Below are 21767 nucleotides of genomic sequence, written 5' to 3'. Positions count from 1 at the left end.
ATAAAGATATCTTATTAAATATATAAGATATCTTATTTAAAATATAAGATATCTCTATTAATTTATAAGATATCTTATTAACTATATAAGATATCTTTTATATAGTTAATAATAGAGATATCTTATTTACTTAATATCTCCATAAGTTAATAAGATATCTCTATTAGTTTATAAGATATCTCTATTAATTAATAAGATATCTCTATTAGTTTATAAGATATCTCTATTAATTAATAAGATATCTTATAAAGTATGTATTTAAAAGATATCTTTATAAAAAAGTAAGATATCTTATATACTTTATAAGATATCTTATTAATTAATAGAGATATCTTATTAACTTATAGAGATATCTTATAAACTAATAGAGATATCTTATAAACTAATAGAGATATCTTATAAATTTTTAGAGATATCTTATTAACTTATAAAGATATCTTATTAACTGATAGAGATATCTTATAAACTTTTAGAGATATCTTATTTAATTGGTTATAAAGATATCTCTATTAGTTTATAAGATATCTCTATTAATTAATAAGATATCTCTATTAGTTTATAAGATATCTCTATTAATTAATAAGATATCTTATAAAGTATGTATTTAAAAGATATCTTTGTAAAGAAGTTAGATATCTTATATACTTTATAAGATATCTTATTAATTAATAGAGATATCTTATTAACTTATAGAGATATCTTATAAACTAATAGAGATATCTTATAAACTAATAGAGATATCTTATAAACTAATAGAGATATCTTATTTACTTTCAAATTAAATAAGATATCTTATAAAAATTAAAGATATCTTAATACTTAATAAGATATCCTGTTAAATAAATAAGATATCTTCAAATTTGAAGAAATATAAAAACGGCGTGCCATAATCGTAATCAAATCGTTTTCTTTGAATTAGATCATCATAAAAGTTATTTGGTTATTCTTTACACATATATAATTGTTTGGCTATATCACTGTAAGGAATGATGTTTCCGATTGTATTCTTCATTTTGAGCGTTTGTATTTTTAATAAACCTAGGCTAAGATAGCTTCGTGTAGTAGCGAGAACATTTTGACCCTGTCTTATTATCATTTGCCATTTCTATTTACAGGTTACAATTAAGGAAGTTCGCTACTCAGTTTCAAAATAACAAGCTTTTCATAACACTAGTATATATCGATAGGGGATTAAAAAAGGAACCAAAAGAGCAAAAAGACAATATATAGGTCAATGTGCTTGTTTTCAAAATATAAACCATTGAAATTTTGGCGGGAAACAGTTCTCTATTGATTTTTCATAGCTTTATCATTGACAGGTTAACGTTCTCAAAATCTATTAAAAAATAACAACGATTTGATAAGACTTTTACAGATGGCTTATTATGATACATGTTAAAGATTTATAAAAAGAAAAATGGGGGTCTTTGGGCAAATTGTTTTAAGGCATTTAAATGGATAAAACCAGAGGATTCCAAAAATCTGACAAAAATTCCAAAACATGACAAGCGAACTTCCTTAGGTGATGATCCTGTTGGTATAATTGGATTGTGTAAGTTTTTATTGTTTGTTTTAGTTTTATTATCTATGGTTTGGATAGGCGAAGATAAAGGTTGATACGCACATAACAAGGATTTTAGTATATCCATATGCTGCGTCACTGCTTAGTCCTTTTTTGTGATTCCTGATAGTCATATTTGTATAATTTGTATGATTGATAATAGAATGATCATATACCAATCTATGATATCTGTAGAGGGAGTTAATGTCACAAAGCAACATAAAAGATCAAGACTGTCCCTTGTAGTATTCCTGAGTCTACTGATATTTCTTACAACTTATTATCTGTGATATAAACATGTGATTCCGATGTTTTGTTAATTTTAGGTCCTCAGACTTCTTCAATTTCGTACTTTATTTGGTCTTTTTAATTTTTGTGACGTTTGGCGTACAGAGTTTTAATTCTTGGGTTGAAGTCATAAAACTTCGTCATAAAAGTTTTATATATTAAAAAAGAAGATGTGGTATGATGCCAATGAGACAACTATCCACAAAAGACCAAAATGACACAGACATTAACAACTATAGGTCACCGTATGGCCTTCAACAATGAGCAAAGCCCTACCACACACTCAGCTATAAAAGGCCCCGATAAGACAATGTAAAACAATTCAAACGAGAAAACTAACGACCTCATTTATGTAAAAAAATGAACGTATTTTAACAAATATGTAGCACATAAAAACGACAACCACTGAATTACAGGCTCCTGACTTGGGACAGGCACATACATAAATAATGTGGCGGGGTTAAACATGTTAGCGGGATCCCAACCCTCCCCCTAACCTGGGACAGTGGTTTAACAGTACAACATAAGAACGAACTATAAAAATCAGTTGAAAAAGGCTTAACTCATCAGATGGACAAAAATACAAGTGGACGTGGCCCGTTATGACTTCAACCCCAGGTATCTATGATGAGTTAATTGTATCAAACCAAAAGTTTTGGATGCATTATAAATATAAAAAGTCATGAAGATAACTGAATGAAATACATAAATTATACGCGCTATTTTAAATTATCAACTAGATAAATCAATTTAAAAACAAACTTATTGATGAATTAAAGTTACTTACCAATTAATGAAAGTGCCAAAATACATATAATACTCTTCAAATGATAGTATTTAACATCCATTTTCCAGTATCAATTCAGGAAAAAAAAATTCAGTATATTGATGAATTACGGAAGCGAGAATTTCCTGAAGTGATAGGGTAATTCCATATTTATCTTTTACCACGCATGATCATGTCTTTGAATGCATAACGAAGAGTCATATAGTGTGTTTACATTATAAAATTCATTAATATTAATTTCTTTGAGAATTAATCAAATTATTGATATTATTCATTGGTTATACTTTTTGTATGGAATGGCATTACTAATAGTCCTTTATTTTGTCTCCTGGAAAATAATTAGAATGCGTTAAGGATTTATTCCAAACCAGTGATGTGCAAATGTAATATCAATTATAATATATGATGATATAAACTCACCAATGCTGATTTCACAGAGTCAGATCAAAACAATTAGATTCATAATATCCATGGAGCGTATTAGCTAGTCTTGTAAGTTGTTAAAAAGACAAATAATATAAATGAATAAAGTCAAAAAAAATATAATTCAATTCAAATAGTAGCATAAACTGTAACATGAACAAAATAATATAAAAATTATAGTTTAATAGTTCACGTTAAGAAAATGACGTTGTAATATACATATAAAAAAGAAGATGTGATATGATTGCAAATGAGACAACTGTCCACAAGAGACCAAAATGACACAGACATTAACAACTATAGGTCACCGTACGGCCTTCAACAATGAGCAAAGCCCATACCGCATAGTCAATAAAAGGCCCCGATAAGACAATGTAAACCAATTCAAACGAGAAAACTAACGGCCTTATTTATATTAAAAAATAAAAAAATGAACGAAAAACAAATATGTAACACATTAACAAACGACAGCCACTGAATTACAGGCTCCTGACTTGGGACAGGCACATACATACATGTATATATATATTACAATCAATAAAAAAAATTCTTTAACGATTAATCTCTAAAAATGTCTTCAGTTTACATATATTAAATGGAGCAGGAGTTGCTTACCATTCAAGAGCACCTCAGATCACCCCAGTTTTTGATGTGGTTCGTGTTGCTTAGTCTTTATTTTTCTATGTTGCGTTTTGTCTTTTATAGTCTATTTGTCTTTTACTTTTTTAGTTTCGATCTATGAGTTTGAATGTCCCTCTGGTATCTTGTATAGATATATGAAATGATTGGTACAGGCTGATTGTTGAAATAAGGAGGTATTTTCGACTGAACTAATTCATTATGAAGGGTATTGCCCAAGTTAACGCCCATCAAGATCATTGTTGGCAAAGGAAAGTTTAAGATACGAACTTTTCTCTTTTATCACTTTTTCCAATTCAAACTGGTTTGACAAGTCTGTGACTTGTGATATCCGAAATGATAGCTGTAAGTTTGTATTGGTTAGGATGAGGGTTTGTAACAATAGTTTCCAAACATAATTGAAAAGAGACTGAAGTTTTGAAAGGGGTAATGAATAAAGTGTCGTGCGAATGTGTGATATACCTAACAGCTTTTGTATAAATGGTAGCAAGTCATTAATAGAGACATCATGCAGAGTATGTGATGACCATGGCAATGACTGCATCTACGTCGAGAATTAGAGTTGAAAATATTCATCACATTCTCCGAGCTACACGAAGTTCTAGATAGAATACCTACACCATCAATTTTGTTATTGCAACCCTATGGTGTCGCACTTCCCAATTGTTGGATCCAGTAGTCCTCTTTTTGTCTACGGAGAGGCGTTGCAAGATAAGGTTTGTTAGTCCTATGAGACTGAGCAACAAGACCCCTTCTAAATTCCTGGAGTGATATCAGATACTCCGGAATGGTAAATAGATCATGATCGTGTTGCTCATATCAGTATAAACCCGGTGGTATAGGTATATTCCTCCATTCAATGTGAACGAAATACAGATTTATACTGATGGTTGTCTTTGAAACAGGAATGAAGTATATGTGTAGGACATCTCAATCAATTGACGATATAAGATAATAATTCTCCTTTACAAATATGAAAAATCTATAAAGTTAAAAATAAAGACTCAGGTATTTTAATCAAATACGAAAGATAATTCAGTTTAAACTATATTATTACTGTAAATCGACATTGTTTTGACATGTACTAAACAACGATTACAATAATATGGTCTCATTAACCTCTGCAAGTAATACTGTAAAGAGCATGCCATTCCCAGTTTCAAGTCAGGAACGTGAAGCCTTTGTAAGTCTTGTATTTGTTTTCCCATTTTGGTTCAGGAATATGTTTTATTGTACTGTGTCCATTTCGCTGAACTAGTGTACATTATTCAATTATTGTTTATGGGTCAGCCAAAGTCCACCTCCACGTGCAGTATTTGCTCGCGCCCCATGTTGTTTGGGCTGATAACATACCTCTGTTGTTAATTTCTTAAGAAAAGTATATTCCAACTTCCTCATGCATTGTTTACCCTAGTCATACAGAATAAGAATTTCACATCACTGGCTTTCATTTTTGTTATTTTGGTGTTCCTGATGTAGGTTGGTCCAGAAAATCACTACGCACAAACCACAGTTATAATTGACATGTGGACTTATGACAGAATCACATGTATATATTAGATGTTTTAAGTAACCGGGAATCTGATATGATCAGCATATTCATTAAAACGACAGAAAAAATAATTTCTGTCGGTTAATCTGTCAACCTAGCAGTGGTAATTTAGAATATACATGATTTGTTTTACATATAAGAGCTCTTCGGTGAACTTGTGGTACCATTCCCGACTCGAGAGAGTGGTGTCGATCCAATGCCGGTTGATACTAGAAAATACCTATCGTGTAAGAGTAGAGTAAATGCTAGACTGCAGCATATGACATGTGACAATTAATTACTTCAGGAAAACTGAAATCATTGCGATGTCTAGGTTTTCAACACCAACTCAATTTTTCACAATGTAATTAATTGAGAAAGTACAAAACATCAAAAGGTTCTAATAAATATTGAAAGAAAATGTTGGATAAAATTTATTGAGACAGCACCAAACGACGCATTAAATCGTAAGATAAATGTATATAAATAGACATTGGTCTAAACTGTTAAACAGTACGTAGACAAGTATCCTTTGAGTATCTATCTATTATTTTCAGCTTTAGATCTACCCAAGTTAAGAAAGTATGAACAAGTTGTTAACAGAAACTTTTCTGAAGAAGAGAAAAGTTTTTTAATATGAATGAAGACACGTGCATGTACTAACAAGGTTTCTGACTTTGGACAGACATACAATGTATGAATAGATGGCGGAGTTTAAATAGTGTTCGAGTGTTCAATCCAACCTGTCTCAATTTTACTCAATGGAATACAAAATGTTCTGAATAAAAACGTTTGGAAAACTTTAATTCAGAAAAAAACTAAATTTTATAAAACAGACTTAATAGACGACCAACCATAGTTTCATCAAATAAAAAGTACAGGTCACATTGCAAAATGATAAATGCATTAAATTCAATGTTTTAGTTTATTTATATGTAAAATTTGTGCGTTGAATGTATTTTTATGCTATGAATAGAGCTGACATTTTATATTAAAAAAGCATGGATAAACAAGGACTTGATGGCACATTTAGAAATTAACTACTAAATCCATTATAAAACTTTTTAAGAACTATTAACTTTTCATTGACATACACGAGATGTGGTTGAGGAGGTACTTGGAAATGATAATGAAAACAGGTACTTAATATAAATAAAGAAAAATAACAAACAAAGTTTACAATTCGTCGCGTTCATGTTTTTCGGATGTTAGCGGAGGAAATTTTTCGTTCAAAAACTTAAACATGTCCTGCTTCATTGACTTCTTCATTGTGGTAGGTACATCAAGGTCAATGTAGCTTCTATCCTCAAGGTCAAATTCCTTCCACTGAACTGAATCTTCACCAGCGACTGGGCGTCTAAAAAACAAGGTATTATAATGTATTCAAAAAATAATAATATTTGGATTTTACCTATTAGACAATGTTGTTGTGTGGCTTAAAATAGAATTGCTAATGTTGGAAGTTTGTGATTATGTTAAACAAAATTTTAAGAGGGAATAGTAGTGATGTGTGTATCCCTACTCTAATCATCTGAAATTGCGATTTTATTAGATCTGATATTGCAAAACAATATGTCCTAACGCGTTCTCTTTCTTGTCATTATGTTCTTGTACATGTCTTGGATGCTTTTGGTTAATTCTATTGGCATATTGTTTATTGCACTGCCATTGCGTTGTCAGTTTATTTAAAGGAGTAGGTCCAGTAAGACCCGTTTTTGCCCCCAAAATATAGCAGTTTTACAAAATTGTTAAAATGTAAACCTTTAGTTATTTATTGGACAGTAGAATGCTTCTGCTACATAAATTTTGGGCTGTTTTTGACAATACAATGCATATATATCGGGTACTAGCACCATAAAGTCATGCTAAATTACTGAAATCTTCACATTTCTAGCATTTTAGTTAAATTTTAGACAGTTTTCGTGTAAAACGAAAGTGGCCGCATTCGTGTTCATCCTTAATATTGAAATGTAAGTTGTATTTTATGATAATACATAACATATATAAAGGTTGAGGATAAACACGGATGCGGCCACTTTCATTTTTGACAAAAACCATCTAAAAAGTGACATTTTTCGGCATATTTGGTAGATTTTTCATATTTGAGTTTGAATCGGATCGTTTTTAATGACTAAATCAGTTAAAATCTTTCACATAAACTATTTGATTCAAATGAAATAGACACTTAACGGACCTACTCCTTTATGATTTTAAATGTCCCTCTGTTATCTGACGCCTCTCTCTTTTTTTTTTTGCCGTCGTCAATTTTTATGTCTTTACTTTTTGTTGAGTAATTCCGAACTTAAAGCTCACCATGACATGGTACATGTACATGTGGAAGATTAATTAAATTCTATTTATTTGTTTTGTAGGGTGTGTTAAATAATAAGAGTTTGCATATTCATAAGCCAGTTAAATCAAGTTGATAGATTTTTCTTAATTTCAATATGAGTTTTCTTTTTACCCTCAGCAGTAATTATTTCTCCATATGTTTTTTTTCTTTAGATATCTCAGGTGGAGAAACAGGTGTATTGTTAAAGATCGTATGTTGACAGCTTTTTCAACTGATTGTTATAGTTTGTTTATTGTACTGTTACATCACTGTCACAGGTTAGGGAGACTGAGGGTTGAGATCCCACTAACATGTTAAACCCTGCCACATTCTGTATGTATGTGCCTGTCCCAAATCAGGAGCCTGTTATTCAGTGGTTGTCATTTGATGATGTGTTACATAAAATTGAGAATGGAAATGGGGAATGTATCAAAGAGACAACAACCCGACCATAGAACAGACAACAGCAGAAGGTCACCAACAGGTCTTCCATGCAGCGAGAAATTCCCGCACCCGGAGGCGTCCGTCAGCTGGCCCTTAAACAAACATATACACTAGCTCAGTGATAATATTTGTTTTTCGTTAATTTTTTGTTCACAAATTAGTTAGTTTTCTCGTTTGAATTGTTTTACATTAGTCATTTCGGGACCTTTTACAGCTAACTATGCAGTATGGGCTTTGCTCATTGTTGAAGGCCGTTCGGTGACCTATAGTTGTTAATTTCTGTGTCATTTGATCTTTTGTAGAAAATTGTCTCATTTGCAATCATATTATTACATCTTCTTTTTTATATGTCATGTACTATTGTATTGTTTTGTTTCTGTCTTATTGACAAATAGCCGAAGAAAAGTATGTATAGTTGTTTACCTTGCGTCTTTGTTTTATTCCGACTTACCCGGATTTCGCAAAAGATGTCCAGTATTGAATAATATTCCGAGAGAGAGTCTTCTCCTCGTCTGTTAACCCCAAATCTAAATGTTTAAAGAGTCGACTAATATCAAACATATACTTGAGCTCTTCTGCATGACCAGCACCACGGAACCACTTTGGTGGAGGACCGACTATATTAATTGGTTTACTACTTTCTCTAGAAAATTGATATTGGTATGTTGTACCCTTCCCAGCTGCATGATTTTCCAACATTTTTAGGGTTGGGAAGACGAAGCTCAAATCCGCGTAGCAGTGTGTCGCTAGTAAGCTCTGAGCGTCTTCCGAAAGTTCAGTAGTATAGAATTGGCATAATGATTCTTTAAGTTGCTCCTTGTCCGTGTTAAAATTCCTATCAACATAAGGATTCAGCATTCCTTGGCAGACAAATTTTGCTGGGATATTTTCACTCACATTAAACTCATATCGTGCTTGTAATCCAGGATGAGCTGTCATAGGCACTAGATTTCCTTCGTTTGATGTAGTTCCCGCCATAAAGTCTAGAGAACGGAAAAATTTTGAAACATCCGATGAACTGTCATCTAATAAAAGTAAAGGATGTTCTGTATATAGTTCTCCATCGATAGCTGGTTGATACTCAGAGTTAAACTTAGCTACTTCGTTTGACATCGATGTAAAAAAGTTAGTTTCATTAAGAAGCATTTCAACAGACTTATCCCGAAGACAGTCGGTGAATTGGTACATATCATCAACTGGACAATTAACTTTCTCGGACAAATCTTTGAAAGCATCGCGAATCATTTGTTTACTTAGGACACCTGCTCTTGTTACAACTCCACTTTGTGCTATAACTCTGTGGAACAGACCTTTATTTGATGGAATTAATGATTGGAAGGAAACGCTCCAACCTCCTGCCGATTCACCAAAAATTGTAACCGAGTCTGGATTCCCGCCAAAAGATTCAATATTGTCATGAACCCACTGTAATGCAAGCTTTTGGTCCCATATTCCGTAGTTACCCCTCGCTGCCGGATGATCTAAGGCCAGAAATCCAAATATTCCAAGTCTATAGTTAATTGTGACAAGAATTACGTCCCCTTGCATGGTAAGCAAACTTCCATCAAATACATCTCCATTCCCATTCATAAGTCCACCACCGTGTATCCAAAACATGACAGATAAATGTTTCCCTGGCTTCAGTTTTTTAGGTACAAATATATTTAAAAACAGACAATCCTCTTCCATTTTGTCTGGTCTCAAGTCCGCCATTACATCTGGCATATACTGAGGACAAGATGCACCAAATTCAGAAGCATCTAAGGTATCTTTCCACGGGTCAACGGGTTCAGGTTTAGTGAATCTTTTTGCACCTGTTGTAGGTGTTGCATATGGAATTCCACGAAATTCGTATAAGTTTTCTCCCGTTTCCTCTGATTTCCAAACTGTGCCTTTGATTGATCCTAGTTTTGTATCGACTACAATGGTATCTTGTTCGTCTGTTGTCGATCCAATCGTGAACAACCCAATAACTAAGAGCGTTTTCAATGTTCTTTCAGCCATCTTATAAACCTTGCCTGAAAAATAAGTTAAATTGTAAATCCAACAATCGAACAAATTACTACGTGTCAAACATTGAAATAAGAATATGTGGACATAGCCATATATATTTCTACCTATTCTTTGCTATCTCTCCCCTTTCTTCTCTTACGTCTTGTCCTTTGTATGTAGATAACTCGTTTCTTTAACAAACTCCTTCTTTTTAATTTAATTTATTTTTTCTTCATCCCGCCCCTTCCCCATTTTCATAGCCTTTCTTCACTTTTACTTCGTTTACAACCACAATTAGCCATTACAAAATAAAAGTGATTTGTGCGGTACGTACGTACATCGAGAAAAATATAGATTACCATTCAGATGAAGAAATTGAAATATAAAAAAGGAAGAAAAGAAAAATAATATTAAAACGATTCCAAGTCATGCTTCTCTTGATCTGGCACTCTTCTTTTGACTTCAAGTCAAGTTCAAGGATATTAAAGATTGCGCATTTTGTATTAAAAAAAAATCCCCATTGTTTTCATACATATAAGAACTGGTAATTTTATTTAAGAATTGAATGCTTCTTTTTGTAACTTCATTTGGATATGTTCCGGACCATATGAGTATTTGGACCATACGCGTATGGTCATGACCATATGCGTATACTCATATGGTCCAACCATACGCGTATGGTCGGACCATATTCATGAGTATATACTCGATTGGTTATAAACGGGCCATATAAGTATTTTTTTCAATAATTTGCCTTAGAAAACTTTATAAAAAAAACAATGATTGCTACATGCAATTGTATTATTTACAATTCAAATAACAATAAATATTGATGCCAAAGTTAGTTTTTATCGCTCATTGTATTCTTGCATGGATGCGTAGGGTGACATTTACTTCCACACGGTACCATGGATTTTCTTGGATCCTGGGTCATTCCGATGTGTCTACGATGATTTTAAAAAGATCTAGATCTCGTATATCGTCCATGGCTGAAGTACATTATATCATCAGACAACCTTAACTAAACTAGTGTCCTTGCCGTTGACGTCATTATTTTAAAAAAAAAGTATAAATACAAAAATTATGAATATTGCTCTGCTAATGCTAATTATATTAAGTTTCAAAAGTAAGCAAATTATTATATTAGACTCTTTATCCTGTCGACTTTTACGTCAGGTTATAGTAAAATAGTTGACTTCTTGTGTAACAGTTCATTAAAATATTTTTGGAAGTTATCTTCCCAGGTCGACATTTTGCCATTCACTCGTAATAACATATCGGTAATAAAAAAAATGTGTTTACTATAATTTTGACTAGAAATGAAATTTACTGTGTGAAACTGCTTATTTTATTTTGTTAATCTTGTTATTGTTAATTTTTAATGATAAAATGACCTTTGGTAGTGTCTTTTTAATGACGTGACAACTAGAAGGGTTATACGAAGAGTTAACTTTTAAGCATTATAAAATGTACAATGTACCTGTTCATTACACAGACCATACGAGTATATACCCATATGGTCATGACCATACGCGTATGGTCCAAAAACTCATATGATGCGGAACAGGTATAAAAGCGTTGACCGAAATATATTTTGTATGAAGCGCAGAAGCGCTTCATTCTAAAAATGTGCACACGATCAACGCTTTTACAACCCTATGAAGTTACAAAAACAAGTATTCAATACTTATAATTACATTTTTTAGCTAGGATCATGAAAACACGAATTTTATGATTTTTTTTTAATTTAATTCACCTGTGCACTTTATTGTGGGACCTCGTGTTATCATGAATGATAAGTTTTATTGAGTAATGCATTATTGCTTAAGGAATAACATGTGATGTGCAGTTAGCCAATCAGAATAACGTATTATAATGAAACATACATCTAATGTAATGATTAACTTTTGCAAAAATGCATTGTCTCCGTTTACCGTAAGGAAAACCTAGCTATTTACGATTTCACTATTTAAAAATACTATATATGTCGACAAAAATATTTCTTTCATTGATCAAAATCTTTAGCTATTCATTAACTTTCGACTTTTGTTGCAGAAGTCAAGTTACCGATCGTGAACTTGATAGATAAAAAATAAGCACAAAGTCATGATCATCGAGAACGTAAACATAAGTGAATTGATATTCTAATGCAACAACGTTTGTAACGTTCATTTTGATTGGATAACGTCACTGTTTTACATGGCATCAATTGACAATTGATGCTATGGGACGTACGCGCAAGCGCAGACGGCATATGACAGATTTTAATTACATGTTTTAACGTTGTTTTCTGTCAGTTTCATTAGAATGGAGATAACAATATTGTATTTAAAGCTCCGACGGCATCAATTGGGGATTTGATTATTTGATGGTCGCAAATACCTGTTTACTGTCTCCGCTAACTCGTCGCCAGTAAACTTAATTTGCGACCATCAAATCCCCAATTGATGCCGTCGGAGCTTAAAATACAATACAGTTATCTCCTAAGAGTAATATTAGTTTGTTTATATATATATTTTCTATGACCTTTCATTTTTAATTAAACCTCAATACACAGTAACAGTAATTATTATACCTCAACTATCCTTTTCTATACAAAATAAGTACACAATATTTTCACTATTTTGCAAATTAAAAGCTTTGAACTATTGGACCGGTCAAAAATGTCCAACTATTGGACCTGGGCGAAACTATTTGACCGCAAGCGTCATTATATTACGCGGAATTTTGAATGCAGCTACGCGATTGGAGGATTTTGAAAATAACGCGGGAGTAACGACGTCGTGTTTTACCTATTGTGTCTAGTATAGGGTTGACGTCAGTACAAGACGTAGCACTAGCAGTTGAACATATCGACTTATATTGAAAAAAACGTTATGGTTTGGTTTCTTGATATTACGATAGTTGATTTATCACCGCCATTTTATTGTCTATTGTGTTTTTCGATATAATAAAACACTTACTGACTGGATATTCGTGGAATAGTAAGTTTATTGCCCCTCGGATACAAATATTGCCCTCGGCTACGCTTCAAGACAATAGTTGATCCTCGGGACAATAAACTAACTATTTTACTCATACCCAGTCAATAAGTATACACTGTTATTAAATGATTTGGTGATTTTATTCCTTATAAGATACAACCAACACCTATTGCCTTCCAGTTCATATTTGATAGCCTTTTTTCATCACGTTTTCTCCCCCACTTGCGCTGTGCACTTGTCGATTTCTAACGAGAGTTCTCATTGTTAAGGTCGCTGCATGTAAGATGGGCTATGTTCACATTCTTAAAAGGCCCCCTGGGGATGTTTCAATATTTCAAACATTGATTATCCAAAGGGACCGAAATAACAGCTAAAACCATTCAAGGTCTACTTTACCCGCGGGATTAAAACCTTTAATTAGTTTCTTCATAATATATGTTAATTTATTTAAGGAAAGGTCAATATCTTTTTATCGAATTTAATATATTTAGGTCAACGATAGGATTACGTTATATAAAAAAGTAATTTAAGCATGGACAACCAGAAAATAGAGCAAAAGCTGTGTTGCTGGCAGTTAGAATAATGTATCGTGATTTTTTTTTTTGCGATAAACTAGTCAAAAAAGTTCCAAGTGTTGGTCGAATCTATGTTAATCTCATTCGTATACTTTCATCGGTAATATTCATATATTTGCCGCTGGACGTTTACATTAATATCTATTAGGCATTATTATTTCAGCTGTCTGTACAAATCAAACATAATTATCAAAAACTTGAACGTGAAAAATTGAAATTGCAGGTATGCATTGAGAGTTTAAATGTATTTTATCACGTACTAATATTTTCTTTATTGAGTGAAAAATAAGATGACCATAAGATAATATTTAATATAATTTAAAAAAAATATATCAGATTTTCGCTGTGTTTAAAAAATAAGGCGTAGATTTAAAAAGTTAATTATTTTTTTTATTGAAGTTGCGATTTACTTTTGAAAGAAATAACAATGACCTAACTACCAGCTTAAAATTTCAATACCTGACTGAGCTGTTGGACACCAAAACGTAAGTTGTTCGAGTTAATTTTTTATATGTTGATCATACTATGATTTTTAAATTGATAATTTATGAATTGACAGTGACGGTCTGTATTGTTGTAACGACATTTCGAATTTTAATTCTGCTATCTATGATGAGTGTATTTACAACCACTGGGTCGATGACACTGCTGTCGGAGGATTACTGTACGATTGATAGATTGATCGTTGGTGTTTTAAGGCCACTTCTAAACGCCACGTTTTAGGCTATTTCGTGGCGGTTAGTTTTTATGTGTGGAGGAATCCGGAGTGCCTGGAGAAAACCACCGACCTCCGATAAGAAAATTAATTTTAGGTCCTATTTAGATTAAAAATGTCAATATTCAATTCCAAAAATATCCTACCATTGGTTGAATATACATATCTATTAATACAATTTCAAGTTTGACTATAGTAACTTAGTTAGTTTTTTATTAGGGTTGGTAAGTGGTTGTTAGAGACTGGCTTTTAATCAGACTACACTAGTAATTTCGGGGCCCTTTATTATAGCTTATTGTTCGGTGTGAGACTGGCAAGGTTCCGTGTTGAAGGCTGTACCCTTAATGGTTTACTTTTATAAATTGTTATCTGGATGGAGAGTTGTCTCATTGGCACTCACACCACATCTTCCTATATCTATATACATTACAAATCAGCATTATGTTCGCATTTTGGTGATCAATTGGCTTTTTTGTATTGTTTGTTTTACAAAACGTTTAGAAATTCTTTATCTGTGCTTCTATTGTTACTTTTAATATGTAATGTTTAAAATCATGTTTGTGTTTATCCAGTAAATCTCAAAACAGTTGGTTTTGTATATATTATTATGTAGTATTTATAGATATCAATTTTAAAGATAGCTGTATATTGATGAATTGACATAAATGAGAATTATCATGATTATATATGAAAACAAAAAAATGTCAATTTAATTTTTTGCTGAAAATCATTGTTCCTGTTGAAAGAACAATCACAACAGTATGTACATGTAGCAAATATTTAAGTTATGCTTTACAAAAAGATATATATTTCCTTGTGATTAGTCTTTAAATAGTATTATCCATGACCTGTTAATATAATTACAGATTAGCAGAAACTAGGTCTAAACCTAGGATTATACTTGCGATTGCAGTTGACCAAAAACAAGGACTCAAAATATATATATAAAAAAATAAAAAATAATAGAGATGCATAGTAAAACCAATTGATTTTTCCTATTATCCTGTAAATAAGTTTATTAAACGACACACAAAGGCACATGCTAACAATCGATGTCAGTCTCTGTCGTGGATGGCACTGCAAAGTCCTTATAACTTTGGAGTTTATATTTCTCCGATAGCTTGTCCAACCTCTACTCTATAGTATGTATTGAGTCTGTTTGATTTTTTTTTACACTTTTTCTGTATATTCTGGGGTTTTCGAATAATCTGTTGTCTTGTATCAATACTGGACTTATTTTGTCGCTCAGCAAAAGCTGGTCAGCCGGTAAAGGTAGTTCTTGTCCAGTATTCCATCAGTATATAGTGCTGAGCATTGTTTAGTCTGGGAATTAACACTCAACATAACATATACTGCCTTCGTTCGATATTACAACTTGCGGTGAATACAATACTGTTCCTATGGTTCTGTTATCGGCTGATTAATTTAAGTTGGAGTTCCATCAATAGCCCCTACTTCAAACGGAACTTTTTGCTATCCGCCTTGTAAGTTGTGCTATTCATTCAAAGAGGGCAAACGCATAAGACGGCTATACGTTTCTTTGACGATTGCAATATATATATATATATTATTTTATCTTTGTTAGTCGAAACACTAACGTCAAATATGGCAGAAACCATATGATAATAAAATTGAGAATGGAAATGGGGAATGTGTCAAAGAGACAACAACCCGACCATAGAACAAACAACAGCAGAAGGTCACTAACAGGTCTTCAATGCAGCGAGAAATTCCCACACCAGGAGGCGTCCTTCAGCTTGCCCCCAAGCAAATATATATACTAGTTCAGTGATAATGAACGCCATACTAAACTCCAAATTGTACACAAGACTCTAAAATTAAAAATAATACAAGACTGACAAAGGCCAGAGGCTCCTGACTTGGGACAGGCGCAAAAATGCGGCGGGGTTAAACATGTTTATGAGATCTCAACCCTCCCTATACCTCTAGCCAGGGTAGAAAAGTTAACGCATAACAATACGCACATTAAAATTCAGTTCAAGAGAAGTCCGAGTCTGATGTCAGAAGATGTAACCAAAGAAAGTAAACAAAATGACAATAATACATAAATAACAACAGACTACTAGCAGTTAACTGACATGCCAGCTCCAGACTTCAATTAAACTGATTGAAAGATTACATGTATGTCTTAATCATATAAATATCAGACCCAATCCTTCCCGTGAGGGGTTTAGTATCATACCATCATAACATATATGACTGAGAAGAACATAACCCGTGTCATACCAACAACTGGTGTTTTTTTTAAATAAATGTGTTTAGTTTCGATGCAAAGACCCTATACAGTGTATATAAAGTGCGAATCCAGCTAGTTCATTTTCACTGTCATATGCGTATGTCTATTGTAGAACAAAGGATCATGGGGAAACTGTATTTGTTTACGTTTTGAAAATACCAAATTAATTGATTTGAAGGAAAGATTTTACATATTTTCATTGTGATATGTCTTTATTATGTACAAACATAGCATTAAAGTTCAAATAAGTGTTATAAAAGCAACATAATATAGCATATCGATTTTTGAAAGCGATCCATTTTAACTATAGATGCGATGAATTATAACTGTTAGTGCAGTCATTTCTGATGTGGAATTTTCGAAGATGCGAGGAATTTTTATTGTAGAATTATGTGATAAATGCACTTGAAACAAATGAACAAACTTAGTTGATGACTTTAGAATTTATGATAAATGTATTTTCAAATTGAAATACAAACTCCTCATTCATTCTGTATCAAAGATATAGCTTTTCAAACTTGTAACAAAAACGCTTCTCAAAATGTCATATTGTATTCTTCAAATTACGTTTTTCCTTGATTTAAAAAAAAATTAAAAGATATTTCTGTATTTTTTTGAAGTCAAAGATTGATATTGCGGAGTTTAAGTGCAGTCTGTGTAAAATATAGACGAGTACATTTGAGGACGTTATCTTCCACGCAATAAACACACTTGCGAACAGAGAAATATGCATCTTGAAACGCAATGGTGACAGAAAAGCTTATAAAAGATTAACTTTCCCCAGTTGTACCCTCAACTGCTTCAATTTCCATATTCTGAAAAAGATAGTTTTGGTAGAACAAATGTTCTTGACTCGATTGTTGCTTGTATGATTTTAACTGTATAAGGTGAAACGGTATGTGACATAAATTATCCACAGTCATTAAAACATGAAATGTAAGGTGTGGGCGAACTTTTTTGTTTGCATTGGTACGTTAGAGCACCCTTGATACAAAAAAAATTATCCGTAATGAACAGCTCGATACCAGAGGAGGATTTAGGTGGACAGGGGATTGCCCCCTTTTTGGGAAAACATTTGGTTACTTTTATATGGAATCACTGGAGCGGGCCCCCTCTCAGGTAGTCATTGGACCCCTACTTATAAAAATTTCTAGATCCGCGAGTGGATACTACCACAGAGGTCAAACAATGCACATTTGGGTAATTGTACACAACATGCATGCTACAATTCATGTTTGATGATCTTAGACCCTTTAGACCTCTATGTGGGCTATTCCGGTAACTTGGTAAAAATCCCCAAACTGGATACAAGGTTACTAGATTCAGCATGTCAAAGAACCCCAAATATCCATAAGGTCTTTTGTCTATAAAAATGCATGCATGGGATACATTTGTTATTGAAGGCATGACTGTAACAATAGGATGAAGATAAAAAAAAAATATCTTATTCTGGGGTCTCATTGGGGGGGGGTCTGATCCCTGAACCCGCTTACTGCTTTATCAGATTCCCGTATCCCGCTTATACTATGCAGTTCTCATTTTTTTTAATTTTCCGTGTCCCGCTATACTTTATTTCTCGTTTTCACGACACAATCATTTGACTATCACGTGTCACGCTTACAAAAAAATCGGCAATTCCGCGTCACGCTTATACCCCAACGCGACCCACTATTCTACTATTTTCTGACTCATATTAAGCCCATTATAAATATATTAAAAAAGTGTGTTTTTTATCCCTTTTTATCCCGTCTCGTTTCGGGTTGAGCCACAGATAGATATAAAGATGTCATATGTGACAATGAGACAACTCTCAAAACGAGTCACAATTTATAAAAGTATACCTTTATACGTCAAAATACGGTCTTCAACATGGAGTCTTGGCTCACACCGAACAGCAAGTTATAAAGGGCCCCAGTGTAAAACCTTTTAAACAGGAAAACCAACGATTCTAGCTTTATCAAGGTGTACGTAATTAGTGGTGAAGTGTCATGGAAATGGATTAAAAAAAAAGGATATGGAAATGGATAAAAAAAAAAAAAAAACAAGGATAAAGATCCCTATACGATTCATAAGAAATTTTTAAAATGGAATACATTTGAAATAAATGTTATTTCTATTGAATTTATTTAGAGTGTTTTAAAACCAAACTTTCCTCCGTAAGTTAAATTTTATCAAATCCGTCTCTTACTTTATCTATTGTTTAAACAAGTCGGCTATATTAAGGCTTTACAGCTAATTTCCTATTGCGTGTAAAGCAAAACTTTGGTTGACTTGATTTGTCTGATGATGATAAATTTGTTTATTTATTTAAAAACATTAATTGATATGATATGGTTGCCAAAACCTGCTTTGATATTTTAAGTAGAAGAAATACCTTTTTATATTCTTAAAATGAAATTATTTAATAATCGTATGTATTTTAACTAGTTTTATATAGAAATTGTTTTATAGTCTCTCATAATTCTTAATAGAATGGTACTTGTAATTTATATTTGTGTATTGTCTGTTTTATAGTGTGTATATACTCTGTATGTACTGTATATTTATGTATTGCAAGTTGTGAGACTTTAATAAAATATTGAATCTGAATCTGAATCTGCTTAGTTTGTATAATTGTTTATACAAACTTTGTAAATAAGATTAACATCTTTGAACAATATGTATCGGCATAGTTTAACCTGTATTTATATAATTATTACAGTTGAATTAAATTGGGTGTTATCATATTGATTGTACAAAAAAAAACCAAAGCAAGCACGCTAACTAAAGTCTTGCTTTACATGCTTAAAAAATTACGCTGTAATAGATAAAAAAATAAATATATCATACAGTGAAAATGCGCCGCATATACAATACTTATGAATCGCTCTACAGTGAAAATGAAAGAATAGTATCATTATTCGACAGTAAACATAACTCGCATAAAGAAAGCATCATAGTGGAATTTAGTTCAATATGAAGAAACTGAATGACAAAACCTATTCTACGTTATACAACTTTAATAATTGTGTTGAAATGAATATTTTTTCTGCAACAACATCTTACCTGTTAGTTATAAAACACCTGCACGATCTGTTCGTGAAATGTCCTAAATATTCACCTATTTTGGTATATATTTCACAGCTATTTGGATTTAGGCGCGAAAAAAAACCCGTTCGCATCTCTTACTTTGTTTTATTAGTATTATGTGTTTCTTAACATATACTTTTTAACTCATTTTCTTCATTTTCTTCAAAAATAAAAAAAAAGTCGTCTGTTTATTTATCATTCTACATCAAAAATTTCTGGCATATACAGTGAAAATGATATTTTAGGATCCGCACTTTACATACACTGCTATAAGTGAATCAATATTAACGCCAAAATATGCAATCTTTAATGACCTGACAACAGTATCGTAACTATATCCCTTCTTAATAAGTCTATTTAAAGGTTTTGTTAGCTTCTGAGGTGAATACTGACATTTTTGTGCTTTATAAAGAATATTTCCATAAAAAATTGGATGTGAAATACCTGAACGTTTAAGAACTTTTAAGATGTCTGCATGTTGAGCTATATTTACGAATGATGTCCTTATACCGATGATAAATTTAGTAAATGTTTTGACTAGTTTGTAATATCGAAAACCCTGGTGTCATAAATTTTCAGTAATACATAAATTTCTCTCGTTAAAATCTTATACATTGTTACATACACGAGCGAATCGTACAAGTTGAGATATATAAACACCGTAAGATGGTGACAAGGGAACGTCACCATCTAAAAATGGATAATTAACGATAGGAAATGAAAAATCATCTCTTTTATGCTTTCCGTTAATGATATAGATATCAAGATTGAGTAAGGGCAGTGATCATTGTTAGTATTAACTTTATTTAAAGTAAGTACAACAGGATAAATTCGACGGACACGATCATAGCCATGATATGAATAGATTGAAATACTCTGTTTTCAAGCAGAATAACATAATGATTAAATAGTTCCCAACCCCTCCCCGTTTCTCCTCACACTCCTCATTCTGTTTTAAAGAAAATGCAAAAAAAAATGTCTTAGCATTAACAAATTTGGCAACTTAGTTCATTGCTTTTTTCTTCACACTAAAGTATTTCTGAAATTAATCTATTGTTGTCCCAACATTACAACTCCGTACATTTAGTGCATGTAGAACTTGGATAACATCAGGTACTATTGTTAATATTGTGAACACATTATTAGATATATTTCAACCATAGAAATACAGCATAGGGGTTAGCCTTGGAACGACGGTTTATACACTTTGGGACGACCCAAGATTTAAAAGCTACCTACAAGTGTAATTGCAATCCTAATCCGTAAGGGTATGGCAGTTGCCATGGTTATCGCAAATGTGTTATTTGGAAAAGGCCAGTCATGAAGATTCTTTTATATAAATCTGCAATCTTTAAATACGATATTGCACCGAGATGAAAAAAATGTAAAGATGCTTAAACTTTAGTACATACAAACGGTATTCGTTAAAATTGCAACTTCGGTTATATTTTAAGGGATAAAAAATCCATTTTCGACTTTAAACCAGGAAGTTTATAAAATGACTCTATTAATAGACAAACCAGTATAATTCACTCTTAAATGCCAGTCATGACTGTACGAGAGTTCTCCTAGAAACCATGAAGGGGCTTCTAGTATGAAAAAGAAAATCAAATTCTAATATACATATAAGGAAATAAAAAAATATGCACAGCAATAATAATAAAATGATGAAATTTCAGTCAAGTAATAGGGGTCCCAGTTCCCTTTTCAAAGAATCTTGAGTTTTGAGAACAAATATAAGCTAACAACTCGTCTATCTACAGTTAAGGCATCTTTCTATCACAAATTTGTGTTGTTCCCATAACATGCATAAATTTGTAAGACATTTATTTCTATAATTACTCTTAGTAGGCATTGTACATTCAGTATCCAACGATTTCAACGCCAGGCATGGTATCATCAAGGTGCACTGTACATAAATGCATACATCATGTACATGTATATATGCAGAAAAGAGGCGAATGATACATTGAATATTATTTATTTTTTATCGCTTACCTTTCTGATTTTACCGGTTATGAACGCTCAATATAAGTGTACACACGTAATATATGTATAGTGTACAAACAGTATAATATTTATACGATCTTTTAAAGGAAAACCCATTAAAGGTCAAATAATAGGATATAGTGATATCATATGATAATGATGAAAAATCTATATGACATTA

At 32.3% G+C, this 21767-nt stretch overlaps 1 protein-coding gene across 1 annotated transcript; it reads right to left on the bottom strand.

Moving 5' to 3' along the window:
• Positions 1–5650: 5650 nt before the first annotated feature.
• Positions 5651–21182, bottom strand: LOC143071363 (acylcarnitine hydrolase-like). The gene is made up of 3 exons (XM_076245615.1): positions 21118–21182; positions 8457–10023; positions 5651–6586 (listed from the first exon to the last, which is right to left on the bottom strand). Exons 2-3 carry the CDS (start codon positions 10007–10009, stop codon positions 6406–6408), a joined length of 1734 nt encoding a protein of 577 aa, XP_076101730.1. The 5' UTR covers positions 10010–10023; positions 21118–21182; the 3' UTR covers positions 5651–6405.
• Positions 21183–21767: the final 585 nt, after the last annotated feature.

The sequence above is a fragment of the Mytilus galloprovincialis genome, chromosome 4, assembly GCF_965363235.1.
Source record: "Mytilus galloprovincialis chromosome 4, xbMytGall1.hap1.1, whole genome shotgun sequence".
NCBI classification, from domain to species: domain Eukaryota; kingdom Metazoa; phylum Mollusca; class Bivalvia; order Mytilida; family Mytilidae; genus Mytilus; species Mytilus galloprovincialis.
This window is presented reverse-complemented; position numbering and strand designations above follow the sequence as displayed.

Coding starts and splice junctions, on each gene's coding strand:
- LOC143071363 (XM_076245615.1), bottom strand. CDS start 10,009: ATGGCTGAAAGAACATTGAAAACGCTCTTAGTTATTGGGTTGTTCACG. Junction 6,587..8,456: donor ACATCTTTTGCGAAATCCGG/GTAAGTCGGAAT, acceptor CTTGTTTTTTAG/ACGCCCAGTCGCTGGTGAAG.